Source organism: Carex rostrata, chromosome 8 (genome assembly GCF_964058835.1).
Source record: "Carex rostrata chromosome 8, lpCarRost1.2, whole genome shotgun sequence".
NCBI classification, from domain to species: Eukaryota; Viridiplantae; Streptophyta; class Magnoliopsida; order Poales; family Cyperaceae; genus Carex; species Carex rostrata.
This window is the reverse complement of record NC_135925.1, coordinates 7283407-7303324: the sequence shown is the minus strand read 5'-3', so window position 1 is coordinate 7303324 and position 19918 is coordinate 7283407. Positions and strand designations below refer to the sequence as shown.

General features: G+C 34.7%; 3 protein-coding genes across 8 annotated transcripts; 1 reads left to right on the top strand and 2 right to left on the bottom strand.

Moving 5' to 3' along the window:
- Positions 1-3953: 3953 nt before the first annotated feature.
- Positions 3954-6149, top strand: CP33 (chloroplast RNA-binding protein 33). Its single transcript, XM_078307293.1, has 4 exons — positions 3954-4423; positions 4774-4875; positions 5141-5446; positions 5841-6149. Exons 1-4 carry the CDS (start codon positions 3998-4000, stop codon positions 5964-5966), a joined length of 960 nt encoding a protein of 319 aa, XP_078163419.1. The 5' UTR covers positions 3954-3997; the 3' UTR covers positions 5967-6149.
- Positions 6150-8474: 2325 nt separating this feature from the next.
- Positions 8475-13008, bottom strand: LOC144558143 (TatD related DNase). 2 transcript variants are annotated; one of them, XM_078306887.1, is made up of 12 exons: positions 12919-13008; positions 12790-12810; positions 12611-12711; positions 12259-12316; positions 11747-11790; positions 11559-11639; positions 11385-11455; positions 11026-11136; positions 10491-10573; positions 9771-9987; positions 9369-9452; positions 8475-8764 (listed from the first exon to the last, which is right to left on the bottom strand). In XM_078306887.1, exons 1-12 carry the CDS (start codon positions 12938-12940, stop codon positions 8689-8691), a joined length of 969 nt encoding a protein of 322 aa, XP_078163013.1. In that variant the 5' UTR covers positions 12941-13008; the 3' UTR covers positions 8475-8688. The 2 variants fall into 2 exon arrangements, with proteins under 2 accessions (XP_078163013.1, XP_078163014.1); XM_078306888.1 differs by lacking the exon at positions 12790-12810 and having other exon boundaries at positions 12919-12955.
- A 1081-nt stretch (positions 13009-14089) lies between these two features.
- On the bottom strand, positions 14090-19648 carry LOC144558142 (putative sugar phosphate/phosphate translocator At3g17430). Of its 5 annotated transcripts, none has more exons than XR_013512854.1 (10): positions 18734-19648; positions 18407-18514; positions 18208-18239; positions 18071-18121; positions 17805-17866; positions 17071-17332; positions 16424-16689; positions 16123-16193; positions 15582-15670; positions 14401-14538 (listed from the first exon to the last, which is right to left on the bottom strand). XR_013512854.1 is itself a non-coding variant. In XM_078306884.1 (9 exons), the coding sequence occupies exons 2-9, from the start codon at positions 18461-18463 to the stop codon at positions 14359-14361; spliced, it is 999 nt and encodes a 332-aa protein (XP_078163010.1). In that variant the 5' UTR covers positions 18464-18514; positions 18734-19648; the 3' UTR covers positions 14090-14358. The 5 variants fall into 5 exon arrangements, 3 of the variants coding, with proteins under 3 accessions (XP_078163010.1, XP_078163012.1, XP_078163011.1); XR_013512853.1 differs by having other exon boundaries at positions 14497-14538; positions 16075-16193; XM_078306884.1 differs by lacking the exon at positions 16123-16193 and having other exon boundaries at positions 14090-14538.
- Between the last annotated feature and the right edge of the window lie 270 nt (positions 19649-19918).

Below are 19918 nucleotides of genomic sequence, written 5' to 3'. Positions count from 1 at the left end.
TTTTGGGAACGTTGATTAGAAGTAAAAACCCTAAACCCCCATGAAAATTATAAGAAACCAGTACAAAACAATACGCAATATTGCAAATTTGCGGGTAAAAGCAATGTCAACGAATTATTTTCATTTTGCCAAAGGTGTGTTTTACAAATTAGCAATTATTCCTGTTATTCAGATTCTAATGAAGATCAACGGTTGAAATTGGAATAACAGGTGCATCTTATTCCCTTGAATTCACATGAATTCACATGAATTCACATCCTCTCCAATACCTGATAAGGGAATCTTTTACAATTACTAGATCTGAACCGTACTTTTTAACTTGGCACAAATCTCAAAGCCCAAAAATACAGCCCCCTACAGTGACCCGAATCCCAAGCTGATTGAGATTTAATCTCAAACCGTAAAGTAAGTGATCCTCTGCAATATCTGTGCAATACCTGAGAGGATACGGATTCGAATTCACATCCCCCCCCTATGCTAGCCGAGTACAATCTAATAAGGATCGGATAGCGATAATACCATATTCGTATTCATTTTTTATTTTTTGAATACGTATATATCAAGCTTCTAAATAGCTAGCTATAGCGGTTTTGGACCCAGAAAGCTAAGTTACGGGCTAAAACTGCGCTAATCAAGCTACGACCGCTATAGCGGTAATAGCGGTCCGCTATAGCGCGTAGCGGCAATAGCGGTCCGCTATGCTACATGGGTTATGATTTTGCAATTTTTTTTTCTGAAAACATAATTTTGCAATTTTAATGGGCCTTAATATCTAGATTGTTTTTTTTTTACTTTATTAAGCTATATCAATACAATGGAACATGTGCGGGCTATACCACTATATCAATTAAATTTTGTATCATGCATTAATATATGGTAGTGGTATATTTTGAATATAAAATATATCGATAGTTTTTGAATTAGGGATATTTTGAATGACAATTTGAACTTTGTATTGGTTTAATATGAATAATATTATAACTTCTTAATTAATTTGATATTTTTTTTCTTGATGAGACATTCTTACTAGGCAAAGCCTTCTATGGACATAAGGACCTATTTGTAAAATGAACATATTTTTATTTTTAAAGTTCAAACAGTCGATCCGAACCGTTCATCTTGTTCTCCATATTAATATGTGCTTGGAGACCAAATTTTACATTTTTCTGATTTTTTTTACTATTTATTAAGATGGGTACAAAATTTAATGGTCTGAATTTGATATTTTTTATACCCATCTTAATAAATAGTAAATAAATTCAGAAAAATGTAAAATTTGGTCTCCAAAGATATATTAATATGGAGAACAAGATGAACGGTTCGGATCGGCTGTTTGAACTTTGAAAATAAAAATATATTCATTTTACAAATAGGCCCTTATGTCCATAGAAGCATCACTCTTTTTACTATTAGTAGAAATATAAAATATAATTTTTGAAATAAAAAAACGCTATTTATAATAGCTTTCGCTATAGCTCCGCTATTCGCTAAAGCTTTTTTTTTTGTCTCCCCGCTACACCGCTATAAACGCTATTTAGAAGCTTGGTATATATATATTGGATATCAATAAGGTACGAATACGAATCAGATATTAATCAAATATTAATCAAATATGAATATGAATACAGATATAATTTGAATTCCTAATTCGGATATTATAATAAAATTAGCATATTATAAAATAAATTATTTAGGATATTGATCAAAGATATCGTACATACTGGCAGTAGGCCTTGACACAAATTTAAAATAGTACAAATTTAGCATATCGATAAAAGATATTGTGCAGTTCTGTTATACAGGGGCAGAACTAAAAATTCATGATAGATGGTGCTAAAATTAAAATGAATAATATGTTGTTGATGAAAATTGAATCCAAGCTCTCTCCAATCACAAAGTAGGTTCTAACTACTAGGCTACAAGTAAATATGTGATATTTTATGAGGTAGGCTATATAAAATGTTCTAAAAAAATTAAATTGAATTAAATTTCAATATATATAACTAAAATTTTAAAATCATAAAGTGAGTTATCACCTATACAAGTGAATGTAGATCCGCACCTAGTTTTGTATTTCTGTCATTTTCATTTGCGACAAGTCGGAAAGAGTGGGATTTCAAATACATGGATATCAGAAAAGATCTAATAGTAAACTCAAAAAATGGATATCCCAAGACCAAATAGTAGACTCAAAAAACTAAATATCTGAACAAACTAGATATACGGGTACGGATAATTATCATATCTGTATTCAATTTTGAAATTGAAATCAAATTTGTATTCGTATCTGAATAATAAGATTTGTATCCGTATTCAAATATGCAAACTATGTGTATCTGAGTATTCAAATTTGCAAATTGAATACGGACGGATAATATCCGACGTATCTTCACTTCTAATACATCCCTGCACTATTCCAAATAGACACAAGCTGAAAGTAAATCTAGGTCGTCGTCCGTTTCAATTGTGTTAGTCAGATAACTGAAAAGATACAGATCCGTTCAATTTGCTCAAGTGATTCAGTTTTAACTAAATTAAAACTTATGATAATTTGGTTTCTTGTTCGAACTTTATCTCGAGAATCAAAAATCAAATAATTTAAACAAATTTAATAAACTGACATATAAGTAATAGTATCTATCACACGTACTAATAAAATGGATCCAGATCCTCTAAACTAACTCATTTTTTCAATTTAGATCTGTACCATTCAATTCGAATATGAACCAATTTAGTATCACACGTTCCATAATTAAGCTCGTATATATCTGTATTCATGTATTTTCCTTTTAAAAAAAAATAGATTCTCATTTCTGTCAAATCCTATCCCGTGTAATTCCGTTACGGAGAAACATAAATTATCAAACAAAGTAATTTTTTACGTTAAAAAAAGGCGACACGCAAAACAGAAAGTCCAATATGGGCCATATGGCGCACCCAAATAAACTTAGGTACCACAAAATATTCAGGAGCCTGAACAAAGCACTAATAATCCATGGCGGCCCAACATTTAGCCCAAAATCTACATCTCAACGATTTGGACAGCCCTCGGTACAATGATCATAATTTTGTCGTTACATCTCGGATTGAGGTATAAATATTACTTGATAAGCTTATAATTAGAGCTACACTTTCATGTTCTCAGTTTTTTAAGATTCTGGATATGTCATATCTGAACTGGCCCGTGCAGGACAGTCTTAGCAGCCACTGGTATTTGAGTTATAACTTTGTCATAATTGGCCGAATTTTGAGATAAAATAAATTCTCTAAGAATTCTCATAACTGCACAACTTTTAATTGAAAAGGGATGCCCCTAAATATACATTAGCTGGACAGGTCCAATTGAAAAGAATTTAATTTCACCGTAATCTGATTTTCTGGTGAAGAGGTCTGATTGAAAAGTTCTGGCAGAATGCTGCAGTTTTACTACAGTATATAACATAACTACTCGCTGATCTTGAACATTTACTGAAACTAAATGATTAAGAATTGAATAAAACTCAAAAGCATGAAAGTGATTAAGAATGATGGAGTCCACTCCAGAGAGCTTGACCTCACCAAATTGGACCTGCTGTTAACAAGATATGGCTGAAGCACTTGAGTATATAAGCGAACTTCTCGAAACTGAGAACGAAAGAGCTTACTTCCAAAATGTGGAGAGAAAAGTAGGCCCAAGTCATCTTCGCTCTCGGCCCATAGAAAAAGGGAAACTCAGCCTATTCGCACGCCCTTTTTGTTTCGGATGTTAGCATTTGGAATTCTTATCCCTAAGATCCGGACTGTCCGATTAAAATCTGCACGAATATTAAAGTCATACAGGATTGTCCGGATTCTTATCAACGGTCCAGATCTAACCAGAAATCTTATGTTACCTCAGAGGATATCGACTCGGCTTTTAGTGCCAACATTGTTGCACGGATCTCGAGGCATCTCATGATCTGAGTTTCCGGATAAGAAACGTTGGAGTGCATCAGTCTCTCTTTTTCTGTTGGGCGCCATGGCAACTGTGACCTTGCGCTCTCTCCACGGTATTCCGTCGGCAACAGCCCGCTTGAAGTACCAAAAATGTCCTTCTCTTTCAAGTCCTTTCTCTAAAAAATTGTTACTCAGAAAACAAAAATCCTTGGCATTGCAAATTTCTCCGGTTACCGCTTGGCGCATCTCCGCTTACGCCTCGGATCCGTACACCGAGTCCGATACTGAAATTGAAAAGCAGGAGGAAGAAGAAAAGGCGAAAGAATTTGTAAATCAAAGGGAAGGAGAACCAGGAGAGGAGGTGGTACCTGTTCAACCTGCCAAAGCGGAGCCCAAGCGGCTAAAAAAAGACAGGGCACGACTCTATGTTGGAAATCTTCCCTATTCTGCTACTTCTAATGAGCTTGCTGAGCTTTTCAGCGAGGCTGGCACCGTCACTACTGCTGATGTAAGGGTTGTTACTTTATTAGGTGTTATGATGGTATTCCTCTATTGTGCATTTTAGGTTGTTTCTTGAGATATCTCAGTACATTACAAGACTACATACGTTGTGTTCTTGTAATAAAACAATAACCTGCTAATTATTGGTCCCATTTGATGGACAATTTGCAAGGGTTAAAGCACAATGAAGCTCCATTTTTCAGTTGATACCAATTTACTACTGCCTGATCCTGTTCTGGTAAGAAGCAACCTCACATATTATAGAGACAATAAATGACACTTATTCCGTCCTGTGCTACTTTCATGCTACTTAGGTTATAAGTTTGATTTGTCTTGTGAATTTTTTTTATATGTCAGGTGGTTTACGACAGGGTGACAGATAGAAGCAGAGGGTTTGGTTTTGTTACGATGGCTACTGTTGAGGAGGCAAATGAGGCCATTCGCATGTTTGATGGCTCTGTAAGCATATTTCCTTACACTCATTAATATGTCCATATAGTTGCACAAACAATTCCCATAGATCTGCTGCACCAATCTGGTCTATCAGGTACGTGTTTTAGTACGCAATCTGTCAATTTAGAACCAACACCAGGTTACTGGTAGTGGTAAGGCTCTCCTTGAAGTGGGTTCACAAGCCTTCTCCATTTCATCATTATGGATATAAACGAAAAGGTAAAAAATTTAAGCTTTTTTTACCTGACTTGGTTTTCATTTTTGGTATCAGCAACTGGGGGGTAGGTCAATTAGAGTGAATTTCCCAGAAGTACCAAGGGGAGCAGAGAGAGAGGTTCTCACTGTTAGCTCGAGACCATCAAAGGGATATGTTGACAGTCCCCACAAGATCTACGCAGGAAATCTTGGATGGGGTGTGAACTCTGAGACGCTCCAGCAGGCCTTTTCAGATCAGTCTGGACTGCTTGGTGCCAAGGTTATTTTTGACCGTGAAACCGGCCGTTCAAGGGGTTTCGGTTTTGTGTCATTTGCATCTGCTGAAGACGCTCAAGCTGCACTTGAATCCATGGATGGAGTGGTAATGTCTTGTACTTCTTAGTTTGGGAAATACTAGAATGGGAATTGGGTTATGCTTTCAAGGGTAATTACTTCTTTCCTAGTTCTGATTGGAATTTGGAAATGATAAGGTGACTGATTGAATATTCTGCTTTAGATTGAAGATGAATTGGAGTAAAACCATACCAAATTGGTTTTGGGAAATTGGGTCAAGTCCATGTTTAACTTTTTCTTTTACAAGAAATTGGGGAAATAAGCTATACAGTGCTTCTATGACCAGGTACAATTAAATTAAAATTCTTGATATCTAATGCATTGGGATGAGGGGGAATGTAGTCATACTTTCCAACTTGAAAATAAGGATTGAGAATCATTTCGTATAAAGCATGTTGAGTTTTGGATAATTATGACAACAGGAAGTTGAAGGGAGGCCGTTGCGTTTGAAGTTTTCTCACAATAGCTCGGGATCTAATTCTTCTTTACAAGACATGGTGACAAAGATGCAAGAAAGTTCTTTAGAAACGAGCTCTGTGAGTGTTTGAGGTTGAAAACATAATAATAAGGCAAAGAACGTTGATTTTTTAATTATAGATGCTTATTTTTTGTGACAATTACTTCATTTGGCAATTTTTTCACTACTCTCAAATATGTTAATTTTGTGCACCTGAAGAAAAATTCCCAATAATGTTTTGATTGAGGTAACCTTAGATAAATTTGTAAAAGGTTTGTAATTTCTCTTATCGAGACACGGGATTCTCAGCGAATATAATGTATATGTTAGATATGAATGTTTGATGACCTTATTATAGGAATCCAAATCTGCTTTGCAACCACTTTGCTAAGTCTTCAATGACCTCAGTGGTTATAGACAATTTATAGACGGAAATATTGAGGGACAACTTTAGTAGCGTTCAGATAAGTAAAAAGAATTGTAATTTAATGAAAAAAATATTAATGGTTATTTTATTTCATTAGAGTTTACCGCTTAATAAAACCCCGTCAGGATTAATAATTTTATTGAAATATGGGCATTAAGGACAATTTATTTTATTTCGCTCTTGGGAAGTGATTATCATATGGTTCTTTCTGAAAATCAAGTTTTGTATGTTAAGGTATTGCTAAAGTAAATCAGCAAAAAGTTGCCAAGTGTTTAAGGTTTTGTATAGGGGTGTGCTTATTTTCTACATGATTAATATTTAATACCCGTATCACTGGAATTCATGGGTGAGTCTGTGGTGAAATTTCCGGAACGGAAAAAGTCGTTAGGCAAATTAGAAATGTCTACAAAGAAAACATACACTAGTATACAAAAACAAGAGGGAGTGAGTCTATGGTACTATACATATTACGATTTGGCACCGTGTTATGGCTCTATATTTGAGTTTTCAAATCCTAACGGTCAATCCGAACCGTTCATCTTGTTCTCCATACTAATATGTGTTTGGAGACCAAATTTTACATTTTTTGAAATTTTTTTACTATTTTTTTTAGATATTTAGAAAATCACTTGATCTGAAAATTCTGAACCATCTAAAAACAGTGATTTTCAATAAATTTTAAAAAATAGTAAAAAAATTTCAAAAAATGTAAAATTTAGTCTCCAAACACATTAATATGGAGAACAAGATGAACGGTTCGGATCGACCGTTAGGATTTGAAAACTCAAATATAGAGCCATAGCACGTGCCAAATTGTAATATGCATAGTACCATAAACTCACTCAACAAGAGGTTCGAATTCCCGACATTTTTATTTTTACCCCATTAAAAAATTATTTTAATAATAATAACCAAAGTTTAATAAAAAATTTAAAAACACCCCACCCGTGGAATTTTTCCACGGGCTGGAATTGTAATTCAATTTTTTTTTTTAAAAACAGAAATTTGTTTTTATTTTTTATTTTTTGTATTGAAATATTAGAAATGTTGGATATATTTCTTTGAAAATAGATGGAATACAATATAATTTGATTTATTAGAAATACTGTAACAAATAACCCGGATCAATATTTTTCAGGCCGGATTTTTCGCGGCTGTAAGAAAAATTAATATATTTCTTTATGTGTTATTGGAAAAAAAATAAAAATGCTTAGATTCTGAGTTATTGATCCCGGTTCAAAAGTCACTTCTATGTAATCTAGAAAATATTGTGATCTTTTTAGGACATTTAATTTATAAAAAGTTGTCTCTATATTGAGAATTCTTTTTGAATAATAATTATTAAATAACTTAAAGTTTTTGTTTTTTTTCAAAAATAGATACAACTTTTCATAAATTAAATGTCCTAGAAGGATCACAATATTTTCTAGATTACATAGAGTGACTTTTGAACCGGGATCAATAACTCAGAATCTAAGCATTTTTTTTTCCAATAACACATAAAGAAATATATTAATTTTTCTTACAGCCGCGAAAAATCCGGCCTGAAAAATATTGATCCGGGTTATTTGTTACAGTATTTCTAATAAATCAAATTATATTGTATTCCATCTATTTTCAAAGAAATATATCCAACATTTATAATATTTCAATACAAAAAATAAAAAATAAAAATAAATTTCTGTTTTTAAAAAAAAAAAAAATTGAATTACAATTCCAGCCCGTGGAAAAATTCCACGGGTGGGGTATTTTTAAATTTTTTATTAAACTTTGGTTATTATTATTAAAATAATTTTTAATGGGGTAAAAATAAAAATGTCGGTTCGAATTCCTCCAATTATGTCTAAGTTCATTAAATTTTAATTTATATTTTTTCTCTATACAGTATACATACAAATAAATCTAATTATTTCATATTTGACTTTCTTTCGGTTCACGTCAAGAACTAACGTTTATTTTCCTTCAATTTTGATTTCTATCAAAAAAATTGAAATGTTATGATATTTTACATGCAAGAAAATAATACATGGAAATTTATTTGTAATTTGAATTTTAGAATTTTTATGATTAAGAATTTAAAAACTAAAAGCATTTGTAAAAAAATATATACCAAACATAATATATAAGATCTCACAGAGATAAATTGTACACGGTCGATTTGACAACAAACAATAAAAGCAGCAAATTGAGTATAATTTTCAAAGGTAAAAGAGCTAATCAATAAACGAAAAACTGAAAGAGTCAAAATGAAGAAAACAAAAAAGGGCAACAAAAACGAATTATAAAAAAAGGGTAAGCATTTCCCGACTGCATCTGCTCTTGCAAAAATGGAATAAGAGTAAAAGGGAATACATCTCTGCACTACCACCAACAATCCAACTGGATCTCAGTTATTCTCAGAAATAACACCACTTTCAAGAAGAGAATCACCAGCTGTATCCAAATCCTGAGGAAAGAAAACCCTACAAAATATGCAAGCAAATTATTAGGACTTGGTCGAAATTTTAGTGCACATCTAGAGTGGAAAAAATGTGCCGTGCCATGACTAACACGTCGTGACCAAGTGAACAGTGACCCGTGCCGGTTGTGCCGTGACCAAAATGTCAAGGGGTGGTCACGGCACACGAGTCACGGCGTGTGCCGTGACTATTCGCGTGTCGTGTCCAAACATAACTGGTCACGTTTCTCATGTTTAACTATTTTTTCATAATTTAAGTTAGTTTATTCAAGATACACCATTTGATAAAGACCTAACGATTCTAATTACACGTGACCCGCGTAATTACGTGACCGGATCTTTCGCGTGCCGTGCCGTGACCAAAATGTCAAGGGGTGATCAAGGCACGCGACACGTGAGTCACAGCACGGAACAGTAACATGTGCTGTGCCGTTCCGTGCCGTTCCGTGCCGTTCCGTGACAGAGCCGTTCCGCCGTGCCATTTTTCCCACTCTATGCACATACCTTTCGAGTATTTGCCCTAAAGTCACATATACCAGCAGGAAATAAAATTTTCTCAAGCCTAGATAACCTAATTCAGATGACGTAAAGAGACAAGACAAGCATACCTGCATGTATTGTGGTACAATATCTTGCTCAGGTACTCCACATCATTTATTCCTTTACATCCAGCCACCACCTCTAGAACTTGTCTGAAAGAGAAAATGATTTTGTTATTTTAGCAAATTTTGTGTGACAGGGAGAAATGCTGGAAGTTGATTTTGTTTACAAAAATATAAAATGTTTATCATGAAATCTATCTTCATCTAATTCTAGCATTTTCCAAGTTATTTTTTATTTTAAAGTCACTTTTGCTGTCTTCTTCCATGGTTTGAACCCAATTAACTCGACAAACAGTAGGATCTTCCTTCTATTCTACTTGCTATTTTCCTTAAACCTTACATAATTAGAGGCAAACAAACAAAGGAAAAAAGAAGAAGAAGAAGAAGAGGAAAGCAGTTTTGATTTACTTGACATAACAGGGCTCATTGCGGCCTTTGACAGGTGAATCACTTTCATACTTTTCCTTTTTCTTCGCAGACCAAACAGATTTGACAAATTTCATTCCCGCATGGGTGTTTCTGATTTCACAGTAAGGTGAGTCAGTTTCTATCATCATTCTCTCAGTAGGAATGCCTCTTAAGACTTCAAGATTTTCGCTTGTTTTTAGCGAACATCCATTTATCCCTGTTTATTCAAAATAATCACAATTTAATGCTCACTAAGTCAGGAAATTTGCCAGTATGGATGCTGCATTGGTTTGAGGCTTTGAGCACACTTTACCCATTTAATTTGAACCAAGCTATACCTTTTCTTTTTTATGGCTGCCGGCGAGTTGCCGCCAACAGATATATTGATACTAAAAAAGTTATTTACAAAATATTTAAAATAACAGAAAAAAAATCTCTAATCACTAATCACTAAAAATTATTAAAATCAACTCGCAAAAATGACCTAACCAAGCTATACTTGTCTACTAAACTGAATAACCGAGTGAATTGAAGCTAATTAGGATTAAATTGAGGTCACTGAAGCTTAATTGAGAGATGATTACAGAATCGCATGTTATATCCAATATGATAAATTTGTAGGCCCTGTTTGTAAGTACTAACATCAATGACTTGCTACGAGCTTAATTACTTGGAGAAAAAACATAAAATGTATAGTGTAGAGAATACACAACACATCACCAATGAACATGCTGTCAAATGCTAATAGTCTGTCACGATCTTCAGCACTTCCAGTGAAAGAATGAGCAACACCGCCAGTAAATCTATTAGTATATAGGTAGAATTCATTAAGACAAAAGGCAATATAACAATAAGAAAGCACATGTTGCCAAAAGTCTAACAATTAAGCAAACAGGAAACAACCAGAGAGCTACTTCATTGAAGATCATCCAAATAAAGGTGCCGAGTAACTACATAATAACTCAAAATCTTACACATTTTGTATCACATAATTATTTCTTTGTGTTTGCTTAGTAAGTATCATATCAAGGAAGAGGCAAGTGAAGAAACCGCAAGATTACTGTGTAAAAACCCAACTGATAAAAAATGGTACAGGTAGAAACCGACTGAAACTATTAACTTCTTTATCCATTTACAATATATTAGGAGTAGCTTCCAAGATAAAACCAGAAAGTTTTATACTAATTAACTGACAAAAAAAATTATACAAAAAAAAAAAAAATTGATCAATACAAATTATTGAAATTTGAATGACCTGTCCTTGTTTCGAGTAACAATTTCACAGAAATCTTCACCAGCAGCACGCATATGGAGAAACATTGGTAGTTTCACAGCTTCTGCCAATTCAAATTGCTTCTCAAAGTACCTATAGTATACGAACAAAGAATAAAATTACCTCAATTCACAGCATTTACCAGAGTTATGTAAAACCAAACAAAATTGAGAAGTCAAACTGGTAGTCTATTGATGAGTACCAAACGTCATTAAAAATGGTACATTATTCTGGAACTTCAAACATTTAACAGTTTTACATTCAAGTATGTTTTGATGTGTGTGTGTGTGTGTGTGTGTGTGTGTGTGGTGTGGTGGGCGCAGGGGAGGCACTTAGCATACTTCTTTTGTGTTTCAGCAGGGCAGAAGTGAAGCCTATCATAATCTAACCCACATTCACCAACAGCCACAACCTGCATTCAAAATTGTATTGGGCAGGAATATGAAGTTTTGTATAGTTAAGTAGCTATAAAAGAGGATAAATAATAAACTTCATATGGAAGCTTCTAACCACACCTTTCCTTTCTCAATACCCTCCTTGGCTAAGGATAAGAGAGCTTGGAAATGCCTCTCTGAGTCACCACTCTCCTCAAACTCCTGGAAAATAAATGAGAAATTTTCAAAAAATAGCAACAGAATGATTCCAAAATGAATCATAACGAAGAACTTTTTTTATTATTATTTTCCATAGTCAAGCAGTTTACCTTGCATCTGGTTGGATGGACACCTACTGTGCAGAAAAGCCTTCCTATGCTATGGCAGCAATATATCAAACATAACTACTCCAGACATATATAAGTGTAAAACTTATATGAAAAAAGAGAAAAATAAACAACAAAGAATCTTTCCTTCAGACATTACTCAATATCAAGTGCCAGGGAACCCCCACAAAATAACAAATTATTCTCTACACTTCTTTTCTTATATCCAGAATGCCTCTCCTTTCTAACTCATTTGTAAAGAGGCATTAATGAGGAAGAAGTAATTTAGGCCTTGAAGGTGAGCAGGAAAGTGAAGAGCATGTGGATATTTCTCTCTTGTACTTTCTGGGTTTATGCAAAGTTTTTGGCACAATTATGGATTTAATGGTTGTGCAGGATATTTTAAAACTTTTTATAGGAAACCTCCCTTAATGTTTTACCAGGACAAAACAAACAGTTCACTGACAAGATATTAGTTAGATAAAAAGAAAAAGAAAATGTAAAGAAATTACAACCATCAGTCTCGGCAATTGCCAAAGCCTCTTTGGACTCGTCAAGAGAGCCACCCGTCACCTGCATTTGTTTTCTTAAAGTCAAGTTAAACTTGAGCCCAAAATTCAATACAAGTAAATAAATTGTAAGTTGTAATCACAATTCCATTTTGGCTATGATTCAGTTAGATGTAAAAGTAATTGGATAAAGGATGAAAACCAGGTCAGTTACATTATCAGTACTGCCCCAATATGGGACCCAACTAATATCATATCACAAAAAAGAATATTATAGCATGTACAATCACGGAATGCACAAGACAGTATATAAATGGAATTGAGTTGCAGACTGCAGAGAGAGAGGGAGAGAGAGCACAATTATTCGGTCAACACCAGCAGTCCATGCACGGGAGAGGACGGCAGGGATGTCAGCCACGTGGCACTGGCGGCCATTATAGATGCCTTTGAACATACCATCTGAAACAAAAGAGCAAAAAAATCAGCAACTTCCAAAAAAACTTGATCAAATTTGAATTTGGATTAAAAGGAACTGACCTGTGAGGTTCACGGCGATGTCTGTTTCGTCCATGAAGCATTGGTTCCAAAAATAAAAGAAAAAGGAACCATGTCAGTAGAGAAGTACGCAACTATAGACAGAGAAAGAAAGAGAGAGAGAGAGCTTGCCTATGATTCTGAGGGAAGACATGGCAGAGCAGTAGCCGGAGTACTAGGGGATGGGTCGGCAAAGAGAACGGGAAGGAGAAATGGGACTAATCTCTGATGTGTGAAAATTTAAATTGGGCTTCCTTTTGGAAGAGAAAACGGGCCTTACGGAGGGGCCCTGTGGGATTCTGCTCGTGTTCAAGTTTTCAACAATGAAACTAGGAACTTTTAATCTTTTCCGTATACAAAAAATGTGATTGAAAAAACGATTAATAATGATTTGATACTTTTTATATTGGATTCGCACATAAGATGCACAGAAAACTAGAAAAGGCCCCACTGTTCTGTATTTATTGTGCAATGCTGCAAATTAGTTTAACAAAATTGGATATTAAAATGTTATGTTGCATATTATATAATGCCATCGAAACTATCTAATATACAATCTGATTTCTGCAGACAACAAAGCCTCTTGAACTTGTTTATAGTCTCCGTCATTTTCTTTAACAAATGGGCTCCAAAGGAATGCTCTGATTTATTCAAAAATGCGGTGGTTGATAAAATCATGCTGTTTAGATTGGATCAAATTAAGCCATCCGCTAAATAAAAATGAACAGTTAAAATGAGATCGGGCAAAACCAGACAGATTGGATTCAAAAATACCCTGCTGTCACGGGGACAAGTATCTGACCGTAAAAGATTCTCCTCATTTTACGGTTTGAGATTTACTCTCATCTGCTTTGAGATTCTGGCTAACTGGAGGGGCAGTGTTATTGGGCTGTGAGATTCGTGCCAAGTTAAAAAGAACAGTCCAGATCCACTAATTGTAAAAGATTCTTTTTCAGGTACCTGAGAGGATAAGGATTCCAATACTAACTACTAAACACTGGGATTAACTCTTCTTTTAAGACAGCAAGGGAAGCCCTCACACAACTGACATTACCCTTTTTTCTGGATAGGTTGAAGTACCATTTTAGCCATTTGGATGGATTTATCACTCAAAATTTTGTGCAGTTCCGTTCTACCCAATTCCACTTTTTTTGTTACTGTTGTTCAATTGCTTAGCCTTGAATATCGAAATGCATGATGCTTTAGCATGGAAATTAAGCCAAAAAAATATATAATAATTAAAAAAAAACTTTTAGATAACAACTTGCACGAATTTAATAACTATTGCCTACCTGCTGGCTGCTGAACAAAGCATCACAAGGATTATGCATTTGCACAGAAAATAGTATAGAATCACTATATGGAAAATCCCAAGAAAAAAAAAAAAAAATTGAGTCTCCATTTTGTGGTTATAAGTACCTTCCTAACATAAATTAATTCCTATCAATTCTAAATACATCGTTCTTATCATTTTGAGGCTGTTACGTAATTTCCATTCTCGTACAACAATGTTAAATACCGGGCAAATGGTGGTTTTCAGTGTTCTTGATCAAAAACTGAAAAGAACATAAATTATCTACTGGAGAGGGTGTTCGTTTGGCCTCGTCCTACATAAGAAACCCTAGAAGAGAGAAGTGGTGTTTCCTCATCTAGCACCAGTTCTGATGCAGCAAGTCCCTTGTTTTCATCTGTGCTCCCTATGTCGCTGTCATCTTTATACATGTCTGAAGCTCTCTTGTCAGACTTCCAGTCCTGTATTCACAAATATGTCCACAATGATTTATTTTGTTGAATGATTATACTCGGAACAGAAAGTTTAGATCCCAGAGCCGTAGTCTCTAAGTTCAACTTAAAATAAATTAGAAAATTAGTAGTCACTAGAATAAACATTTTGTAATATGTGCAGACAAAACCAAATATACTCGTATTTGCAACTGACAACTAATTTTTTTCAAATAGTTGCTAAATGCACTCAACATTTTGATTGATATGATGGACAACTGGATAAGGAATAATTCATAAGATGCCACCAACTTCTGTCCCAAATTAACTAATTGAAATTATTCTAGAATAAGCTAAAATCAAACCAAAAGAAACACTAGGTCCAAATTATGTACTAGTTAGAAAGCTTTTAATTTAATTAAGGTTCAAAGAAGTCGGGCAATTTACTCATATTTAATCAACTTTCTCATCACTTCTTTCTTTCTGTTTGATTATAGCAACAAAAATGCAGAGCAATTATGACAATTTTTTTTGGAAAAAGAGCAAGTAATGGGTACTTCTAGCAATCATAATGCGAAGAAACTATGAGAAATCTTAGAAAAAATAAGTGATGGTCATTTTAGGAAGAGAATAAAACCGCCAATAAACTCTCACTTGGAATTAAGACCTTGACTTTTCTAAAGAGGAATCAATTGCAACTTTTCTGTTTTCATTATACAGGGTTTTTTTTTTTTTGAATACTTGACTGATGCAGTCAAGATACTCATTATACAGGGTTAATTGATGAAGCAAGGGCAGGCAGGGGTAAGCTTCATTGCCACTTTTCTGTTTTCCCTTGCTAGAAGACTACAAGCCTCCCAAAGATTTGAGAATTTATTATATTTTCTTATAGGTTTAAGGTATTATGCTATAAGATTATCATTTCAGCTCCCCTCCCCCAAACTTGATGTGCAATGGAGCTCCCCCCCCCCCCCCCCCAACCAACACTCACACACACGCACACAAAAAAAAAATTGCTCAAGCTCCACCACTGAGGCTAGGCATGGACCAGCACTAGCTGAGAGGTAAATTACCTTTACTGGCAATGCGTCAGTAGGTAGAGGGTTGGATGCCTTTCCATCCTTCACCTTCAAATAGTTGTACATCACCACACCGGAGAGAGCTGAGCAAAAAGCGTTCATTAGAAATATAAAGCATAGAAAAATTACTGAAAGTGATATAATAAAGGAGTGCAATTTGGGACTATGACTACGGTACATATTATTTATTAGGTCTGGAAGGCAACAGTCAAATAGTGAAATTGTTTTTACCTTATGTTGCAGGTTTGCTTTTTCTTGGCTAATTTAGTGCATAACAGCAAACTTTTGTGAAACAAATATATATATGGTCGAGTGAAAGGTATTTGAAGATTTAATCATTTAACAGAGTTTGCTTGTACACATGTAACTGATGCTGAGAAAGTTTGATTGCACTATCAGGGTCAATAGAGGCAGAATTGGGCTTATTCTAGCTTAATTGTAAAATCAATTAAACTAGGCAGCAAATACATTGACTAACAAGAATTACCGTGATAACCCAATGGGGCCATGACTAAACAAGAAGTACGACGATAACATTAAGGCCAGTGATCGCCAATTTGGAAAACCCAAATATCCAAAGAGCAATTAGCATCCAATCCATCATAACTGCAACTTCAAACAGTGCATGATCAATTTTCAATTTTCTTTCTTCAAATTGTCTGACTCTAGATGCTAAGCATAACTAAGATTTCAATCAGCTTTGATTAAGCTAATAAACAAAATGTATGAACAACAAGCTGAAATTGGAATCGACCAGTATTCCAGAACCAGAAGTGAATGAGAGAAAGTAAAGGAACCCAGCATGAGTGGATAAAATAAATTCAAAAAGTACTAACCTATTCCATAGCCAGTAATATTGAGGCCAGTGATGGTCGATTCAGGGAAAATAATGGTTGAAAGGGCAACGAGAATCCAATCCTTAAGAACCCCGGCAACTCGAATAGTGACGGCCCCAGTTCTACCAATTACCAGAAATATTGAGAAATTCAAGGCCAATGCACAAATTGCATTCAAGAAGAAGATCCAGAAGTTGAACTGTATATGTGACAAATCCATCCCAGGTTTCTCCAGCACATACCAAGGCACAAACAGAAACAAAAAACTGTGCCAAAAAGAAAACAATTAAATCAAGATAACAATCACATCGATCAAGTTGCCAATAGCTACCAATAGGTTTACAATGTTCATGTCTCATTGGAAGTACAACATAACTCAAGAGGTGGTACAATTCTCAGCTCAAAGCACACGACGTGACATTGAAGTTATAGTGCCTTATTTATCTGTCCCTGACCCAAGACAACCTTAACTAGTGCGCTGCTATCATAAAAGGACGGACATGTTTTCCATAAAAGGTTGAATGTATTCAGAGAAAAAACAAATTATTGCACATTAACTTGTATCTCGAGCACCATAAAACAAACCAGATGGAAATTTTCCAGTAATTGTACAATTCAAGAATGCACTTGAAAGGGTATATGTTTACCTGCAAGGGGCAATGTAATATAGACTTGTAACAGGATTCAGTGTCAAGCCCTTCTTTTGAAGAAGAACCTGAGTCAGTACCAGTCTTAGAGCCTCCGCAAAAACACCAGTGACCTGGTACACTGTACCAATCACATTAAAATGTATCTCTCCGTATGAAGAGACGACTACGCCGACACTAACCAGTAGCATGTTGAGGAACAGATCGCATCTCAACTTGTCAGTTCCACATATCACAGCCATCACAAAAGTTGCAACCGGCACTATATTAGAAGAGCGCATCAGGTTGGAGCTAAAAAAATTAGTGCTGATCCAGGTACTGACAACAATTCTCTCTTAATACGGTGATAAATATATGATAAACTGGATTTTGAAGGGTGGACTGATGCAAAGGGTCATGTAGTACAAGCTTAATTAAGGGTTCATCGAGGCTAATCTGAATAGTAATTAAGGGGCAGTATACCAAAACAGTCCATACCATGAATGTCAAGCCCATACAAGTTGAACTATCAGGAAACCAGCTTGTGAACACAATAAAGACTCGGCTCGTCGATTTTGCAAAAAAATGCTCTTTTTCATTAATGGTTCTACTCTATCTAAATTAACATAGTTCCCTTAAAATAATTTCTGAAATGGCAAATGGTTTCTGTAAACAATGTAAAGATGTTATTCCTCCTACATCCCACAATAAAACACTGGATATTACACTACATAAAAGGGATATGGGAAACTCACTTAAGGCCTTAAGCATCTGTATGAAAGCCACTGAGATATACAAGTACGCAGTGTTGCCAAACCTGTAGCATAAAAGCAATAGTGAACTTCTATCAAGCACAGAATACCGTTAAGTACAGAAGATAAATATCTTAACTTATAAAAAAAAAGTTAAATCTTATAAAAAAACTATAGTCCACACTAATAGCTTGTGTAGTGTTCTCATTTCATTAATTTATCGATGGATCCAATTGGAGCATGCAAAATGAGCACTTGTTTTCACTTACCAAAGACTGGATGCAAAGAAGGCACTTATTGGAATTACACAGGTTGCATATCTGCATTGGACATTAGCATATCTCATAAGTCGTAAGAATTAGGAAACGATAAGAAAAGATCAAATAAAAGTACATTACACTCTTACATTTGAAAAGTCATCTTGACAGGTTGCACCACCTGGCATTGATACCATCATAAAAAGTAGTTCGTATTTTCCAAACAAAGTAAAAAAGAAGGAATTACATATTTTTTATAATAAAAAATCGAAATCATTTGCGAAAATTTGTTCAAAAATTGTAGAAAGGAGGGTACATTAGTAGAAAATTGAAGCAAGCAAATCATACCTTAAAAACGCGAACAAGTAAGATAGCCACAGCACCCGAAAATCCCATATGAATCATGGTAAGAGTAATAGGAAATGGGAATTTGAAATACTTTGGAGATAAAACCCACTGCAAGAAGAAATTAAAGAAAATGCAGTAAATAAGAAATTTGCAGAACCAAAGGTAAATTGAGCTCAAATTCGATTGAACTGAATTAACGTTGGGTTAAATTCAGGCTTAGATTAAGAACCAATATTTATTTAAGGCTTATATAGAACCCTGACTTTAAAACTACTGGCACATGTACAATACATACTAGCAGGATTTGTTTAATGATATTGTCTGTACCTTGTTAAACAATATCCGAAATTTTTATTAATAGGAAAAATATTAATTAAATATCGAGATTAGAGGAAGCTTTTGGATTTTTTTCAGAAGTAGGGAAAACATGATGAAGAATCACGGCCACTGGCCGTTACGGTTTATCACGGCCAGGTTTACACCTTAATTAACATGACAACTAAGCTTGAGCTTCTAATAACTAAACCGGACAAAAAACCGAAAAAAACCCTGTCCGTGATTCTTAGTACCGGCCAGAGAAATATTAAAAAACTCTGTCCGTGAATGAAACACCGAAAAAAAAAATATAAAAATCTGCTACGGCCCACTTTTTTTCTCTGGCCTGAATGAAAACCAGCTACGGCCTGATATTGTAAGCTACCCTATCCGTGATGGTTAGCTACAACCCACTTTTTTTTTATTTTCCTCTGGCCGGTACAAGGCATTACGGACAGAACAGATTTTTTTTTTTCGCTGTTTTTCTCCTGGCCGTTTCAACCCATAACGGACAGTTTTTTTTTCGGTTTTTTGTCTGGTTCAGGTATTAGAAGCTCAAGCTAAGTTGGCATGTTAATTAAGGTGTAAACCTGGCCGTGATAAACCGTAACGGCCAGTGGCCGTAATTCTTCATCACGTTTTCCCTATTTCTGAAAAAAATCCAAAAGTTTCCTCTAATCTCGATATTTAATTAATATTTTTCCTATTAATAAAAATTTCGGACAATATAACTCCCGATGAAAGGCAAATGTAGATGAGAATGTAAAAATAAGTTAGCAGAAGCTGGTTACTAATCTTCATTTTTCTCGGCTTCTACAGAGTACAGATTCTGAAAGTAACTCAGGATCACTAATTATTGCACTCCGTGATAATACTATCTGCTTTTATATGCATCATTCATTAATAAATGCTTCTGAAATTCCTTATCAACCTGGATTGAATCAATTTAGAAAAAGAAGAAGTAATGTGAGAATAGGTTAAAATAAACAGACTGACATAAGCTTGAGTGGGAAGAAAGAACAAAGGTAAGAATAAAACAGAATACTTGAACAGTAAGCAAATTTTTCAGACATTCCACTTTTGGAAAGGTCAGAAACAATAGAGTGGCTCTCAAGGCATAGAATGTTCAATATTTTACAGATGAAAAATTAAATTACACAAAAGTGTTACTTTACATATGAAATTTCTACTGAAGAC